An 18889-nucleotide genomic window follows, 5' to 3' on the forward strand; every position below is an offset into this window, starting at 1 on the left:
TCCGACATGTTGGTAACCATGGCCTCAAAACAAAGAAGACCACACAATTGGACATTAATTACGTTGACAAATGTTGCTTAATAACCTGCGAACAAGAGTTTTAGTCGATTACGAAGATATTTTCCAGATAACGTATACATTTTACTTATTAAAATGACAGAATCCACGAAATTAATTGACGTTATTCATCTGTTTCATTGTACGCACACGAAGAAGGGCTGCAAACCTAACCTACAACAAACTATAGACCCTCATAACAAACAAAAGAATTACTACTTGGAAGGACAGCGTATTAAAGTTACAATATTACGTACGAACATCAAATTGCAACCAGAAAACAATAATACAGACCTGAAAATAATTAGCAGTAGTAACGTATTCTTCAGAAAACGTTTAAACTGATTATTTATTATATTAAACAATATGACAAGTGATGCATGCTCCATAATAACATGATTCAATCGTAATAATGTTTTGAGGTCACTCATAGTCGCAGATGATACGTATACACAAAATATAATCCCAGGAAATCAACGCTACTGCTGTTCTGCGATGGAAAGTTTTAAAGCAGAACACATACAATACAAAAACAACCTTCCCCAGTGCCTCAACAATGTACAATTTCTCGGTTACGGTTCAGAACGTGAGTCATGTGGATTTCCAAGGTCAGGATTTGTTCTGATGTCAGAGCGACAGCAGTGGCAGGTAAGAACGTTTCCCCAAGGACAGTCAGTTCATCGGTGAGGTTATAACCAGTCTGAAGAGGCAGTTAGGTTGCAGCAGTTTAAATACGCAACGCCAATTCGCTCTCACATGTTTTTTTGTTTTTATCCCACAATCGATTATCGCACGTACGGATCGAACAAGTTTAAACCCCAACGTCACTCACATTGACGTGATTACAGGCATGGAAGGAAGGCCATACAGAAATCAGCTGATCGTTTATTTTTAAAAACACCAAATATATTTCCCCTTCTCTAGTGCAATCGACTCCTTGCACAGCAGGCCACGCAGAGGGGCGGTTTTCGTGATTTTGTGCTGGCCGTAGGGGAGCTAGGTCCCATCCCTGTCCAGCCCCTTGATCATATCTTACGTCCCCTCCCTCGGGCCATGGGGAGTTCGACCCTTTCCCTTTGTCATAAACAGGCGGTTGGCGTCGCGCAAAGAAGATGGGAGGAGGCAACGAGTTGGTTCCATCAGCCCTAACAAATTTACTCGGCTCAGGGTAGGGCATTGTAAGCAACTGCCAATCAGCTATTTCCGTGGAACCAAGCGGGCCGCACCGCGGTACCGCATCACTGATGTACACTTCCGATGTTGACGCCCCAAATAGTTCCTCCAATATTAAGCTATAATAACGACAGCACCTGATTAGCACGCGGCTCAAAAAGGATTTCATGTTAAAGAATAATAAGAATACGATTATTATCCTCCTTTCTATATAAATAAGCTTGAATGTATAATCCTTGATATTGATCGGCGCATGGATACATGTGATGAAAATGTATCTGGTCATTTCTCGTCAGTACGTGTCCGCCATGAGCTGATGGAAATTATATGTGTATGTGGGACGGGGAAACAATAATTTTTCTGGTCGTGAAGACAGCAAATAATGTCCTCGGCACCCACCAAAGTCAAGACGGAATATATCTTGCCCAACACCACATCTCAGGTAAGCTGACCAAGTGTCTGTGTGCATGTACGTGTGTGTTTGTGTGTGGTCCATTTGGGGCGGGGTGGGAAAGTGGGAGTTCCTTGTGTGCTTCTCCGCAAAACGCAAGGCGCGCGCGTAACGACTTTGTTCCAGGGCTACCCAAAGCATTGCTTGTTGGTTCATACGCACCTGCTGACATCCCATTTTGTTCGTGGCTCCGCCTCATTTAGGAGATTCAGCCGTCCCCCCTTGCTCTTCTCGCTGCAACGTGTAGCAAGATCGGTACATCTTCATCTCACGAACAGCAACCCCAAGAAGGAGGTGTTCCTCAGCAGCTAGCCTTACAGCAACAGGCTTCCCAAATAAGAGTTTTGAACGCAGCCGTTCTCCAGCAGCTGCAATCACAGCAGCAGGCGGAGGGCAGTGCTACAATCGTGGCGGCGGGTCATCAGGCACAGATCGCCAGAGATCATCTTGGCATCTCGAGCCCAGTAACCGTGCAGCAGCAACAGCAACCCCAAGTCATCACGCTGTCACAATTACAGAACTTTCTTCCCATCCACCATCAATCGGGGCAGCATCACGTGACAGCCGTGGCGTCGACCGAAGGCCCAGCACACAACCAGCAGACGACGCCGGGAACTTCAGGAGGGAAGACTTTCGTGTCGTCTGCTGTTACCCCGACTGTCGTTTCAGTGCAAGGAGTTTCGGGCCAGTTTCTGCAGGTGTGTTGTGGCATTCCAATCTGGTCACTTTGAGACATGGCGTTAATAGTGTTTCATAGAGCATGGGGGAATTAGTTTATTTCATGTGATCCATATGATAATTTTCCACACATGGTTACATAATATTTACTTTCGGAAAGGGAAAGTTGACACACTTTCATGTGCTACATTTCTTCTGCATCAAATTTCAAATGTTTTTTTAAAAATAGTATGGTAAAGATGAGAGTGATTTTGGTATTGTATTTCTAGTCACTGAATGAAGTTTCATTATAATTTTTTGTTTCGTTTGTGAAACAGCAGCAAGGGGCCCAGTTAGTAACTGCAGGTGGACAGAATCTGGCTTACAATGTTGTTCAGCCAATGCAGACGGTGACAGTGGATGGCCAGGAGGCATTGTTTATACCGGCAATGCCTTCGGGGCAACACCAGACAGTACAACTGGCCGGTGGTCAAGCCCTCATCACACCCTCGGGGCAAATCATTCGGGCTCCAGGAGTTTATCCAGCCAGTCTGCTGCAAAACGTCAGTGGACAGACAGTGCAAATGGCCAATGGTGTGTATTATGAATAAGAGCGGGGCAAGACCCCATGTTTACTGTTTAGTCAGTTTAAGCTAGGTTGGTGATCATCAGTGAAACTGGAACTCAGTGGTATGCCCCGTCCAGAGCAGTGATTACCACTCCTGTTTTGGGTGTCATCATGATATGTCGACCTCTTGCTGACATGATATTAGTATATTTACTGACATTTTTCTGTGTTTAGATCTTTGCTGTATTTAAAATACATAATTTTTCTCTAATTTTTACATAGTTTTATTTTTCAAGGACATATCTATTATTCTACGTTTAAAACATTACAGCAGGTGGGTTATTGGTTGCGTGGTAGTAAGGATTACCAACTAGGAAACAAATCAGTTTTATCTGATATCTGATACTAACATTATCTTGGCTTTGAAGACATAATTTTTGTGACAATGAAATAGCTTCATTGTAGTGATACTTTACTGTGTTTTCAAGAATGGTAGGCCAAAGAGACAGACAAGAGATGTGTTTTTTTAAGGAGTTTGTTTAAACCAAGAGGCAGAAAATATTGGGCCTGTTCCATTGTGTTGCTGAATTTCAAGAAGACTGATGATTTTTAGCTTCCTGATGTGTGATGATCAAATTCTTGCGGCATCGTAACCTCCCGGCTTTGTTTGTTGTGATATTACACACTGCCACTCGCCCACTGTCATATTTCAATGCAAGTACTTTGTGTTGAACATATAAGTGTAAATAAAATGCAAATTCCACAACAAGATTGGAAATTGGGTGTTTTTTGTTTAAAAATATATGTGTGTGTGTGTGTGTAGAATAGAATTTATTTACATTCCATAAATCCTTTATAGGCCTAATTCAATGATGTAGAACATGTCATAGCACAAGTAAAATACCTGTTTATAGTACAAATATGATTACAAAGATATTGCAGCTATTTACGGATTTTTGGAATTACAGCAAAATAATTATGATGAGAAACCATCACCATTTATACTTTTTTGGGTGATGTAGGTAGAATTAGTTAGATAGGAGATACTGTCTTAACGATGGCTTAAACATTTTTATGTCGTGGTCTAAACTTTTTATAGTGGGTGGAAGATTATTGAATAACTTAATTCCATTATAATAAACATCTTTTTTATATTTAGTGAGGTTAGAATTCGCCACATGAAGGTTGTATCTGTATCTTGTTCTTATATTGCGGATATCTGAATTTGTTTGAAATTTTTTCATGTTATCCACTACAAATGATAATAGTGAGATCAAGAATTTGTTGGGTAGTGGAAGAATATTAAAACTTCTTAAATAATTCCCTCTCACATTTTAGAGCCTGCCATTATTCTAATGATACTCTTTTGAATATAAAGTATGTATTTGCTGTCTGTTGAATTTCCCCCCCCCCCAAAAAAAAAAAAAATGATTCCATATGACATGATGGAATGCAAGTAAGCAAAATAAACTAATTTTAAAGTTTCTGTTTTCATGAGTGCTGCAACTGCCCTCATAGCAAAACATACCGAGCTTAGTTTAGGGATGATGTATTGAATTTGTTTTTTCCAGTTTAATTGTTTGTCAATTTGTAGGCCAAGAAATTTAGTTTTTTCTATTTCCTCGATTATTTTATCAACGTAAACCTCACATTTAGATTTACACAAGTTCTGTTGTTAGTACAAAATTTAATGAAATTTGTTTTGTCAAAATTTAATGTGAGTTTATTTGCTTTAATCCATTTGTTCAATCTAGCGAAGACATCGTTACACAGCAGTAGAAACAGCAATTTTTTTTTGCCCAGGTTTTTCTTTAAATATTATATATTATGGTAATCTTATGAATATCTGTTTTCATCAACCACTTTCCTATTATTTGCCACAGTGGCACCGATGATAACTATGAAGTGTTCATGAACGAACAGTATTTATCTACCATTGAGTGAAACAGTGATGGATGTAGATTGCTTTTGGAGAACATTAATCTGGTTATCATTGCCGCAGAAGCAGAATTGAAGAGCTCTGCACGAAAAGGTTTTATATATTAAGTTTTTATCCCAAATCTCTTTTGTAACAGTCTTTTGAACATGTATGGACATGTGACCTGTTACTGAAACATGGATTTTAATTAATATCATTTAAATTATGGATACGCCTTGTTTCAGGCCAAAATGTCTCGGTTCGACAAGCCAGTATGCCACAGGTCGTCCAGTTTCCGATGCAGCAGACCATACCAGTTCAGGTTCCTATCTCGACAGCAAACGGACAAACTTTGTATCAGACCATTCACTTCCCCGTTCAGGCATTTGCAACGGCAATTCCTAATATAATTCAGGCGTCAGGCAGTCAGATGCAGATGATATCGCAGTTGGGTCAGGTACGTATGTAATAATGTTGCTGTGTGAGATGCCTCGTGGAGTTCGTATGCTTAATATTTATACTTGGATACTGGGAACGACCCGTTCTTCAAGTGCCTGAGCAATGCGGGTCCCAACTTTTCGTTGGCTCGATCTATAGACATTCGGTAGGACTCCTTGGACGAGGGATCGGTCCGTCGCAAGGCCTCTACCTGTACACAGGACAGCACAACACAGAAAAACGCAGACGAACATCCATGGTTTAAGTGGGATTTGAACCCACGGTCCCAGCGACCAAGCAGCACAAGACTGCGCGGAAACTGTGGACCCCTCTTAATTAATACTGCAGATAAAAGTATTTATTTTTCAACCAAGAAAGTGTTTGCAAGACAAAGAAGGAGATGATTGGTTAACCATTAAAATTAATGTTGGGGACATTTGCTGTGTAGACTGTCGATGATATTGACTGATGATCATGTCTAATGGCAAGCTTTTGGTGTTAATGGTTTGGAACTTGGTACTAGCTGACTTTTACTGTTTTCCACGGGCCAGAAAACACCTTTGAATACAGGCGTAAGATAAATTAAAACAAATTCTGATAGGGGTTGGTAATAGAGGCAGCGAGCACCTATGAAACATCTGTAAATTTCTATCAGATTACCGAAAAGACACCGACCTTTTTTAAATTTGGGTTGGTTTTTGATGCCATGTAATTTTGTGGCTGTCATTTGTGTTTTTGAAGGAATCTTGCACTCTGATTTCCATATTATACCTAGGATATTGGGGGCAATATGCTCCTCCAAAAGACTGGTAATGACAGCGTAGTGTCATAATCATGACGACCACAATTTGAATGTGCACTGCCAGGAGTCGAACATTTTAATTGTAGGTACCAACACAGCAAGTGACTCAGATCATCACGCCGTCTGGTCAGATCCAACAGGTGCAGCTCGCATCAGTTGCTCAGCTTGGAAGCTTAGCCCAAGCACAAGCTCAGGCACAGGCACAGGCACAGGCCCAGGCCCAGGCACAGGCCCAGGCCCAGGCCCAGGCCCAGGCAAACCAAAATATGATGGTGCAGGCGGCTGCAGCAGCGGCTGCCAACTCGAATGCGGTGACTTCTAGCACTTGGAGTACTACAACTGTTACCACTCCGAGCGTCACTGTGCAGGTGAGAAAGACGGCTTCCCAATTCTCTAAAACCCCGTAACGATAACTGACTGACTCATTTTTCCATAATGGTATATTGAATATTTAGTAAGAGTGGTCGCTGTTGAACCCAGAACCCTTTGAATATTTGTATGCTATCCCGAAGTGTAGTATATTTTCATTCAAATGAATCTGGACATGTTTTTTTTTTTCTGACCACTGATGACATATTTCACATATATAAAGTTCTTTGAAATTTTCACGTGGAATTATGGAGATATTGTTAGAAATGGCTGTAGACTGGTGATCAGAAGTATTATATAAGAAGCTGATATCTGAATAAACTGTTGTTCTAGGGGTAGAAATGTACATCCTTTCCAACAGAAATAATGACAATAATTATGCATTGACATTTCCATCTGGTTGTGTTACCCTATGATAAAGTCTTCTCCGTCTTCCTATTAATACTCTTCTTGTGTCTGTATGCACTCTGCCTACTGTATTATGTGTCTTTCCTTACTTCATCTTTCCACCGAGTCTTTAGTAGTTTCAATGATTTACACAAGTGCTGCGAAATGCCTTAAAATAGGCCACGATTACGTCTTACCAGATTGTCCTTACCATTGATAATTATCTCATCTTATTTGACGGTGTATAGTCTCTGCAGATGAAACAATGTTGTTAAATAACCTAGGAATCAATCATTCAGTCAATCTCACGAGGCACCTGTTCCAGACCGTTGCAGCTCCGAGCCTCGTCAGCAGTTCGGCAGGTGCGGACACGACCAACACCCATCAAGTGACCGTTCAGAGCCAACAGCCAGCCACAGGACAGAGCGTGTTACTGGGGCATTCTCAGCCACAGCAGATAACATTAGCAGGTTCTCAAGGTCAACAAGTGACTGTGATACCAGCTACAAGTCTCGCGAATCTCGCTCAAGCTGGGAGTGTTACAGCCATGCGAGCGGGCAGTAACATAATTCAGGTTCCGAACTTAAGTAACCTTCAGGCTATTCCCCTCCAAAATATTCCTGGACTAGGTAACGTGCAGTTGATCCCAGCAAGTGCGCTTTCTGTCGGAGCACAGAACCAGCTAGGATTATCCCCATCTGGGACGTCAGTGCCCCAGCATGGCCCCCCACAGTCGACCATATCCGCAGTTCCGACCCTACCGCCTGGCACACAGATCATAGCTACCGGACAACACATCCAGCAGGATCCAAATGACCCCAACAAGTGGCAAGTGATAACAACCACGGGTCATGGTAATCCGCATATTCAGCAGTCAAACTTGCCTGCTAATAATCAGGCAACTGTGTCGTCAGTTGTCGGTAATGAATTAACAGGAGAGGCTACGCACAAAGCCAGGGTCCGTCGTGTGGCGTGCACGTGCCCTAACTGCAGTGACGGCGAAAGGTACGTGATTTTGGTGTTTTTATCACATTGTTCGTTTATTTAATGACGCATTTCACATGCGTAATTTATATCTGGTTTCAAATGATTGATCGAGTGGCAACAATGAGTTTAAGGACAAAAATCATGAAATAAATGTACCTAATTAGTAAAGTTAGCTCAGTTGGTGTAATGCAGTGGTCCCCAAGACTTTTTTGGGTGCCCGCGTTGTTACGGAAAGAGGTTATACTCTATAATGAAGGCCGTTCAACCATGAACATCATAAAATCAAAGCGCAGATCTCGACTTACTGACGCCCATCTTGACGATTGTTTTCGAGCAGCAATATCATCCTACGCTCCCAAATTTGAAAAATTGGCCGATGAAATGCAGCGCCAAACATCACACTGAGTAATAATAATAATTGTACTTTTGAAAGTACGTTTTTTTTATTGCGTGTTTTCTTGTATCATTAATTACTGTGCACTGTGGGATTTTTGGTTGGTTAGTTGGTTAATTAAAGATAAAAGTACAGATGTCGCGCGAACATAAAAAATGTAATTTGTGTTCAGAAGTGGGGACCGCAAGAAACAACACATATGCCATGTTCCTGGGTGTAACAAGGTGTATGGGAAGACATCACATCTTCGAGCTCATCTGCGATGGCACACGGGAGAAAGGCCTTTTATATGTAGCTGGATATTCTGTGGAAAACGATTCACACGCTCAGATGAACTACAGGTACGGGAGTTTATTGTCATTGCTGTCACTGTTGCTTGTAGCCGTGTGAGTATTGATTAATTTAAACAGTTAAGAAGTGTTCAGTAGAACAACATACCAGAATTAGACAAAATATTCGGTCTAGATGGTAAGATAGGTTTTGAAAGTAATAAAGGTACATATTTATATTCTTGGTCAACAGTTTTGTAACGCATTGCCTGAAAAAAAAGGAATACTGACTTTTTTATGTTTATTTCCTGTAAATATGTGAAAATCTCCCATTCTCTTATTTCATTGGTACATTGGCAATGAAAAACCAATCCGCCACGGTGGTCTAGAGGTTAGAACGCTGGGCTTGGGTTCGAATCCCGGCGGTGCTCAGATTTACAACTTATGTTGGGCAAGGCTGTGGTCTAGGCATCACTGAGTTTGCCTCTGGGGTTTCTCCAACAATTACTCCACTTTCATCATCATCTCGCAAAAAGGGGGGTTAAATGTCGCGGTCCCGGTCGAACCCGTGTACTGATGGGTCGTGAATCCTGCTAACCACCAATGCACACCATGCTGAATGGTGTGTACCATCTGCACGTAGCACTATGAAGAAGAAATTTACAAAATCATTTGTTTGTTCCTGACAGACAGTATAAATGAGAAATTCATAAGAAATAGGGGTTAGTGACTCCAGTTAAAATGTATAACTGTGCAACGGCAGCCTAAGTAAACGAGTATGATGTATTTAAGATGGCACGCTTGTTATTCATAATAAAGTGTTGTGTAGCTGGAAAACTGTATTGATTAGTAATTATACACCATGGGAATGCTTCAGTACAAGTTTATAAACTGCGAAGTTTGTTTTTATTTGTAGTAATGTCTGATGTCTAGAGTATAAACAGGCGTGGCTCGTCTCATTGCAGAGGCATCGGCGAACGCACACGGGAGAGAAAAGGTTTCAGTGCTCGGAGTGCAGCAAAAAGTTCATGAGAAGCGATCACCTGTCCAAACATATCAAAACTCATACCAAGCAGAGGATAACGGTATGTATCTTAAACGTTTCTGTTCCGACGGTAAATATTATGGTACCAGTAACTTTTGCAAGAATAATGCTTTTGTTATTTGTGTGTGTCGAATATTTTTATTTCTTATTTGGAGGATGTAGTGTTTTACTTTTAAGCCACTATAGTCTGTTTCATTTGCCTCATGTTTGACTGTGGCCATTGTGGATTTTTTATGAGCCTTGTGATTTTCTGAAATAAAGTTGAAATTTTTTTTAATAAGCGAATACCAGTCCCCCTCCCCCCAATCATATTTTGGTGTCCATTGTGGATTATGTTTTCTACTTCTTGATGTCTTGACAGAATGAAATTTGTGAATGTGTGGAATATCAAGCTCCCACTATGGTTCGTAGTCGATTGCGAACAATTTCCACAGGTTCTGACATTGCATGGGCTGGTGTAGAGGTACCAGTGTTTCAGAGGAGCATATGGAACATTCTGTATCTATCTTCAGGGCTGAAGAGAATTATGTTTCTCTGAAGTGTTGGTACACACCTTTCAGCCCACGTGGTGTGACAACCCAGAACACCAGAGTTTGCTTTTCCATGTCTTCTCGGCCTGTACCATTTAACTGTAGGACACCTTTGCCAACTGTTATTTTAATCGTCAGACTGTCGTTTGGTGTAAATTGAATCCCAACTTAAGCGCGCTCTCATTTGAAAAGTGTATTTCTTCACTCTTTTCAAGTGAGCAAACAATTTTTATTACTGGAATTTGGTATCTGTAAACTGTTTTAATGTGGATGATGTGTGTCGAACATTCTCAGTTGTATATATGCTTTGTGTAGTATGTTGTATCCAGCGAAACAATTTTTAAGGACGTGCACGGTTTATTTTCTATAAACCGATACACATATACAAGTTTTTAGAAAAATTTGCAGTGTAGAAAGTTTTAAGTAGGATTTGAGGTTTTCACAGCGTTGACTCTGAAGATGGCTGTCTTCTGGGTTGTAGCGCTGTGTAGTCTGGTAGAAGTTTACCAACGTTTCAGAGGTCCTGCCTCCATCATCAGGGTGAAACATTGGTAGACTTCTACCAGACTACATGGTGCTACAACCCAGAAGACAGCCATCTTCTAGAAAGTTTTAAAATGCAGGTAATGTTCGTATTACTGTTTTCTCTTATTATACAATGTTGTAAGTATTCTTCAAAACAAAAGAATAAATTTGGTATTTAATATAGCATCATTAACAGCTTCTTAAAACTATTGCTATTTTGTATATTACTTACAAATTTTAATATTTTCTCCATTTGAGAGGTTGGTTGAAGGGCCGTATGTAGTACTTATACAGTTGCATGTGGCTAAAGCGGCGCCATCCACGTACGAGTTTGGTTTGCAAGTCCGGCTTGGATCGGATTCCATTGAGCCAAACTCGCTTGTGGGTGGGGTGTCACGAGCCGAGTCTGCTATGCATGTGTGGTGAAATATATCCGAGCCCGCAACGCAAGTCAGATTCATACGTGGATGGGCCGCTTAACAGTAGTTTGCTATAAAGCATGATGTGTGTAGACACAGTGCATGTATTTTTTTTTTAAAATGCAGGATATGTGTACACTAAGACCTTACTAGAATTCAATTAAAAATCCACATCCTGAGACCATGTGATAATGAAGTGCCAAACCAGCAGCCAAATTTTATGATTTAAGAGATATCTTCGTTGTAGTGATTTCCATGTTATAGCAGAATTCCAGTGTAACATCTTTACAGTCATTGTGTGAAAGTAATTAAACAGTACAAAGTTGTCACTATTTTGACCCAAATTAATGTCTATGGTCACCATCAAATTCATTGTAAATATTTTTGGTGAACATGTACGTTAATTATCAGCACAATAACAGTACGAAGAATATAAAGTTTAATTTGACCTTGAAAATGGTGTATTTTAGTTTTGTTGCTGTAGTAAAAATGAGTGGGTTGGGTTTTATTTGGACAGCCATGGTTCAGTTCCTTTCACGAGTAGTAGGAATTTTACTCTTCACTGCCATGTCCAGCTTAGTGCTAATGCCAACACACAGGCAGGATGTCCAACCCCCAGAAAACTTTTTTTCCTTAAATAATAATACATTTGGATCATGATTTATACTTTTCTAGAATTGTTAGGATACCTGAATGAATTCCGTCATATCATCCTTTGTACCTGTGGTGGAAGAAACAAAATTGTAATTGGGAATCCTCTTGGAAAGTGATTTCTTGGAATATGAAAATACCAGTCATAGGATAATATTAAAATGCATATTAAGAAAATAGATTTTGGTATAATGGATTGGATTGGCTGATGATTTGGTTCAGTGGCAGGGTTTTGTATTCAGCAGTGTCAAACATCTGGATTCTTATATTTGAGATTTGTTTCTTAATTAGTTAGTTGAATAGATGAAATGAATGGTCTGCTTATTGCTGTGGCTGTCTTACCCCCAGAGAAGCAGATACCCAATGAATTGAAGGTTGTGGGGACAGCAGAGTCAGGCTTATCTGGCAGTGAAGAGAAAAATTCCTAGGATAGTACATTAAAATAAACCACAAATAATTGAACATCCTTCCATATTATCGTTCGCAGTCATTCTCAAATTTGATGATAAATAGCTGGTACAGTTAGAAACTGTCATTAAATAAACTAGGGAAAATGAAAATGATGATACGGAGATGACAGCTTGGCTTATGAACTTCTGTATACTGTATTATGGTACTTGGTAAATAAATTAATCAAATAAAAATTTGAACACATCTGCAAACATATTGATGATCTGGATTATACTGTAATTTTTGTTTGGTATTTGAGATTAGATTTTGGACAATGTAGAAGCAGTAAATGACGTCCGTATTTGGTCAGATGCATCTTTTCATCGGCCTCATTTGAATAGGTGGAAGGTGATACTGTAGTCGCTCTTGGTTCTTGTGTCTTGGTGTGAAGGGCTGAATAGTTATTTTGATTGTCTTTCTTCCTGCCTGTAATAATGCTTTATCTTCCAACCTGTGCCCACATATCTGACGGCACAACACGCAAAATTGCATTATCATGTACCATATTTGCCCAAATATATTGCATGAACATTTCTTCGGATTATCATGCATGTCCGGTTGTGCTAGGTGTTTTACTAGGATACCACTGAAAAAATTATTTTGAATGAGTTTATAATTTTGTGTTCTGACAACAACTAAAGATTTTGAAAAATGATAAATATATTGGTACTTTAAATTTGGATGTGCATTAAATTAGGGCAAATTTGGTAATTCCAATTCTAGTGCATTTGCATTTTTTTTTTCTTTTTGAGGGATTTGATGAGAACGAGAGGAGTGAGAAAGCTGTTTGGATACCAGATGGTGCGTGTAGTGGGCTGTATTCTTTGAAACAAATTCATTTTTCTCAGGTATACATGGCAATCATTTATGTATGTATAATATATATTACAGTATTTAGATACTACATTGTCCCTTCCATCAATTCATAGCAAATCCTGTGAAATTATATATAGCTGTAATGTATTTACGGCAGCGGTGTTTTGTTAAGCATAACTCAGTATTAGTTAAAATTCAGTATTCATATATATATATATTATTATTTCCACACATCATTTTAGCTTTTTATTTATTTTAACAAACGTATGGTATTTATGTAAAAAATATATTCACTTTTCAAATCCAGCTATGTTACCAGAATATGTAACGTTGCATCAAAGTAGCCTTTTGGCTGAAGACGGCTATCAAAAGTATGGGCCATATCAGATGTTTGAACATTTGACACGGCTAATTCCCAAAAGCCAAAGTTTTAAATTCTGTACATCTCCCATGTTTGCAATTGTTAAGATATGAAAGAGTGTATCGTTCAGAATCTGTAGGTATGCTTACGATATACCTCTATAAAAGATTTTGCTTGCCAAGCTGCAGTGGTTTGTCATCACACCAAAGCCTAAATATGGATTTTGTGCAAGCGCCATATTGTTTTTTCCACTGTAAAAGAAAAGGAGCCTTAATTAGAATTTAGTATTTTTTTCCACTCTCATCTCACATGTACTTTTGGCTGTCACGTTGATATATATTACAATGACATGGTAGTCTCTAATGATATGCTGCTCGTACCAAGTTTCATGACAATTTGTCAGCTGGGTCAAAAGTTGTTAGGCAGCAGACACATACACCAACATAGGAATATGATGATTATACCAAGAGCGTACCTTTCTTATATAACAGAGAATGTAAGCTAATAATTACCAAAGTAAGGTGATTATATGTCCCTAATTATATTTTATTTCAAAGTTATTTTGTTAATTGATTTTGTAAAGTGTACATAGTGGGTGCCTTGATTTGTGTGTATATGCATGTACAGATAATTTGTAAGGTGTCCACTCCACACCGCGGAGGTGCTTGTAGGGAGAAGAGGTATATCTCATACTCATTTTTGATCTTGGTGCTAGATGGGGTGAATGGTCATCCACACTTTTTTCCCCCAGGAAAAGGACACCTGGTACCCATTTATTGGATAGGAGGCTGGGTGGGCCCCAATCTGGGTGAAAGGCTAGTAGAAAAATCCTTTGCGTCTGCCCTCTCTGGTTATCCAGCCCATAGCCAAACACTGACTGAGCTACTCTGATTCACGCCTATGTAGTGGATGCTCTAATTTGTGTATGTGCACGCACATGTATGAAAATGTGCATTTGTGAATGAGGTTTGGGTGTCTGTGTAGCAGGACGACATATACCACACAAAATTAAGCGAAAGCTGTGTTCATCACAGAGATGAAACAGCGTGGATCAATGGCTATCTTGTTCCTCAAGTTTGCTGTGTATGACTGCATTTTTATCTCAAGGAACTTGAAGTAGAAGTTCATGATTTGCAGGCTTCCAACATTAGAATCCATGCTGGTGTTATGGAAATCAGTTTCAGCTACCATCTCAGAATATTGTACGCCACTGGGAGGTGTGTTAAGTTTTTCAGCAGCGGTTGTGAAATCACAAAAAAAAAAAAAAAAAATTATGAGCAAATGTTTAAAATGCAGATGGATTCTCACTCAATACATTCTGTAGAATGTATTTTATTCCTGCGTGACTACCATACAGTGGCTGGTATTTCTAGGTACTCGGAAACAATGAGAAGGCCATAGATTTTCTTATGAGATGTTGTGGTTCTGTTCGCAATATATTGAATTACTCATCACCTTTTAATATAAAATAAATCAGAGCTGAACGGGAAGGCACTTATATTATTTTAGGTGTGAGTGTTAAAAAACATGCTTTTTTTAAAAGAAAGGATGATTTATTGGGAAATTGTTATCATTTTTACAGGAAGCAGCCACATCAACGCAGTCTGTGTCGTCAGATGGAAGTTCTTCAAATGAAGAAAAAATGATGATCACAATACAGACTGAAGCTGATCAGTCGGACCTAGCCATCAATGACGCTGTGGAGTCATCAGTATCAAACTAGAATCTCACTTATCGAGTATGCCCGTATCGTTGCCTTTCTTGCTAATGCAGCACAGTTCCATATACATATGGGCTTCTCATCATGCACCAAGGAAGTCACTCAAGATATCCAAATTGAGATGTGTAAGATGCAGATTTCAATTTGTATTCACAAGGAAATTTAAAATAAGTTTTATTAAGAGAAGTTGTGGGCAATCTGTGGTCATATGCATCATACGTCTTTACCCAGAACATTTTATTCTTCCCGTGATCGGATGAAATTTTCGTAACAGCATTTCAAAATTGTCGGCATTCTCTTGAGCTTATTAAGGAAGACCCCGGGTTTCAGATTTGAATTTCTCATGGTGCCAAAGATATCACTTGCGTTCTTCAGAAACATTTGTAACCACCACCTACAAGTCTCCTTGGCATCGCAGCCCAACAGACCACAATCACCAACCCCAGATCTTACTAAAATAATTTATATTTACATTATCATATCAAGACAAGTAACTTAGAAACTGGATACTGTGTGAAAGGAACACTCGCCATATTCTTGTCCGTAGGTTTCACAGCTGGAGTTCAGCGTATAACTTCAGCTTTTGTGTGAAATCTGCATCGAATGTTTTTGTTAACTAGCGTTTCAGCAAACACTACAGTTACCATTTTCAAGGTGACAAGGTGATTCCGATGACCACATCAGATGGGAAAGGATCTGCAGCGATTATGTGGAAGGGCGTGGTGGCTGTTCATTAACCACGAGGTTCAGAGATGATGGTAGGCGTGCCATTTTGACGGCGCACCTTAAAAATGGCAACTGCGTTGTTTGCTGAAATGTTGGTCAACACCAGACATTCAACGTGGCTCTCACCTGAAGTTATACGCTGTTACTGTATGTTGTACAGTTTATTGAAGTACCAAGAAAGTAGTTAGCTCTTCACCAGATGCAGTACTGATGTATCCGAGGGATCTGTGAAAAAATGTAGTTGTTTCATGCTGTTCATTCACTGAAGTTTGCCCACACCTGCTCTAGAGGATAGTTTTATTTTGTTTTTGTACCTGTTGCACAATTAAGAGTGACAGAAATGAGTGTAGAAGTATGCATTCCCCCAAATTCTGTTACGCTATGGAAAACAGAAAGCTCATATGCAGGAATGTGGGTTTGAATCAGCTACGTGGTTAAGATGCAAACATTGTGAACTGTTTCCCACGTGCAGTATTTTTTTTTAATGGTGACTTACTGTCCACTGTCTTTTCAGTATATTTGTGGAATATGGTGTCTATTTTTTGGCCTACCAGTATTTCTCCCTCCTCGAGGTTACAAATCAAGGCAAAAAAGTTGGCAGTGGAACCACGGTTCCGGAGAATCTGACGTAAATACGTCTCTGTAATGTAATGAAATGTAATAATTCTTATATAAGATAAGTACTTGTGATATTCTAAAACGTTTTTACCAGCACAAAATTATCTAATCGACAACGCACTTCTTCTACAAGCGATTCACAGCTCAGCTCTTTCCGCAATAACGAAAGCGGATTGTTGACGGCAGTAATGTAACACAACAGTGCAGAGTAAACAGATGACGTTTCTTAGGTAAGCAAGCTGACCATTGTTGTCGGTCCATATTTACACATTTTTATTTCACTTTTTTGCCGAATGACCCTTCCGTATAGACGTATTTACGTCAAAAAAAGATTCCTTCATCCATCGTCATCTACAGATATTAGACAAGTGTAATATTGCTGTCAGAGATTAGGCTGTGGTCTAACCTATTTCAATAAAATTAAAGAGTCTTTGGAGAAATAAGGTGTAGGACAGGATTGAACTGGCTTAGGATGGGATGTAATAGCAGGTTCTTTGAACATGGTGATCAACTCTCATGTTCCGTACAAAAACTAAAATCTAACTTCGCAAGAAAGGCATTGAACTGTGGACTGAGCACATTCATAAACAGCTGTTGGGACTAGTGGGGTAGGGAATTGACCCAGTTATGTGCATCATGGAATATATTTTAAAGAAATATGAAACGTAACATTGCCAGATTTTTAGAATCTGAAATACTATCTCTATGGTCCTTGGTAAGGGCCCACCAATGTCAGTACAAATTATGTTTTTGACTTAACCCGTCGACGTGGTAGTTTAAATACCCCGCATATACTGCTGTCGTGCTGTTCCTGCGGTAGTATTTTTTAAATGCCCGTTTAAATTTTGCTGTAAAATACTCTTTTTTTCATAACTTTTGAACTATATGAGATATAATTATGAATTTTTCACTGAAATCCTCTTAAAAGATGGTTTTATAATCTTACCTTATAAGATGAGATGTGTGAGCAGTGGAAGCAAGTCGATTAGAAGTTTAGTTTCAGAAAAAAACGGAGTGTACAACAGCCGGTTCTTTGAATAGTAAGATCTAAGTGTAGGCTTTTGCACAATGCCCATCAACATAAATAGAGCCAAAAGAACGTAAATTTCGTCCACTGTAACATCTTGCCACTTCCTAATCCTAGAGCGAAATGTGAGAGGATTGGCACTTTTTGATATTTCTTGTTGAGCATATCTGTTGGTTTGATCAGCAATGTGCTGCACAAGTGCTATATCGAAAATATTTTCGAATGAACTCACGACATCTAGTTCAGCAGTGTCGAACTGGGGACCACATACATTACAAAATGCTTCTCGTGAAGCAGGAAATGAGTCTATATTTTCCCACAAAAACTTGTTGGAAACCACACCTGCCTGTACGATGTCGTCCTGTCGACCACCACTACCATTATCACAATCACTATCGCTAAACACGACAGTTCCCGGTGTCACAAACTGTGTATAATCAATGTCAAATACACTATCATCGTCCGAACTATATTCACTTATACTATCATCTTCTAAAACTTCATTTAAAACTTGTATTTCTTCAAGCTCCGTCAAGGGCCGACTTGTCGAAGAGAAAGCCATTGTAAACTACCAGGTCAGGCGTTTATTTTTAGACTCTCCCTTGCAGGTCATTGGAATGTAACCCTGTTGCCACATGTATACACATAGAGCTTTATTTCCACAACAGGCGAGAACAAACCTCATCGCGCTGGCGTTATTTATTCCATACTTATGGGCGTTTTAAATTAGGCTTTGAGGCTCGCGTGTGTATACGTAAAACCACAAGAACTTTAATTTAAATGCCCGCGTGTGTACACGTAAAACCACGTCTGAGGGTTAAGCCCTTCATACCGAGCAACAGATAATTTATAAACTACAAAAGGCATCTTCTGGATTCCAGGATAATTGAATTTTTAATGCGATGTACTTAGAATTTTAATCACTCTTAAATGTGCAACGTTATTTTCCATTTGCTTATGTCTACAGAATGTAAAGAATATAAATTGGGGTACCAGGTACCGTTCCTGCAAGTTGTCACCTCTTATAAGGTTTTAAAATAATTATTTGCCTGTTCAAAATTGTTGACGAATATAATTATGTTATATGATACGAATTTGAAGGTTACAGGGAATTTAAAAATTAGAGAGTTTATCAGACCTTTAAAATGATTGCTTAGTACTATATTATATACAATTCTTTAAAAAATTAAATAGGAACCAAGTTCATGCCCCGTATTGCTGTATCTCTACATAACCATCATTCAAATGGAAGACTTGTATATGACAGTAGTGAATAAGACATAATTTATAAAATGTTATAATGAGAAGTTGGGAAGCATATAATCTACTAGACTGGCGTAATTAACTGCATAATTTTTACAATATTTTTAAAACACTTATAGAAGCACATTAATGTAGTGTTGAACTACTTGGAGAAATATTTTTGTACTTAAATGTATATTTATGTGTTACCCTTTAATCTTTGTGTACATAAGAAGCCTGATCATGAGGCCAATATAAAGGAATCAAAACTGTCAAGAACATTTAATTA

General features: G+C 39.1%; 1 protein-coding gene across 4 annotated transcripts; it reads left to right on the forward strand.

Moving 5' to 3' along the window:
- The first annotated feature begins 1486 nt into the window (after positions 1 to 1486).
- On the forward strand, positions 1487 to 18879 carry LOC110828145 (uncharacterized). Of its 4 annotated transcripts, none has more exons than XM_022060558.2 (10): positions 1487 to 1672; positions 1885 to 2379; positions 2677 to 2932; positions 5070 to 5281; positions 6151 to 6432; positions 7146 to 7825; positions 8377 to 8542; positions 9436 to 9555; positions 12843 to 12938; positions 14850 to 18879. In XM_022060558.2, the coding sequence occupies exons 1-10, from the start codon at positions 1613 to 1615 to the stop codon at positions 14988 to 14990; spliced, it is 2508 nt and encodes an 835-aa protein (XP_021916250.2). In that variant the 5' UTR covers positions 1487 to 1612; the 3' UTR covers positions 14991 to 18879. The 4 variants fall into 4 exon arrangements, with proteins under 4 accessions (XP_021916250.2, XP_021916249.2, XP_021916248.2 ...); XM_022060557.2 differs by having other exon boundaries at positions 2680 to 2932; positions 8374 to 8542; XM_022060556.2 differs by having other exon boundaries at positions 1488 to 1672; positions 8374 to 8542.
- Positions 18880 to 18889: the final 10 nt, after the last annotated feature.

The sequence above is a fragment of the Zootermopsis nevadensis genome, unplaced genomic scaffold (assembly GCF_977971745.1).
Source record: "Zootermopsis nevadensis isolate Lab colony 2312 unplaced genomic scaffold, Znev_1.0 Znev_ptg000050l, whole genome shotgun sequence".
In the NCBI taxonomy this organism is placed as follows: domain Eukaryota; kingdom Metazoa; phylum Arthropoda; class Insecta; order Blattodea; family Termopsidae; genus Zootermopsis; species Zootermopsis nevadensis.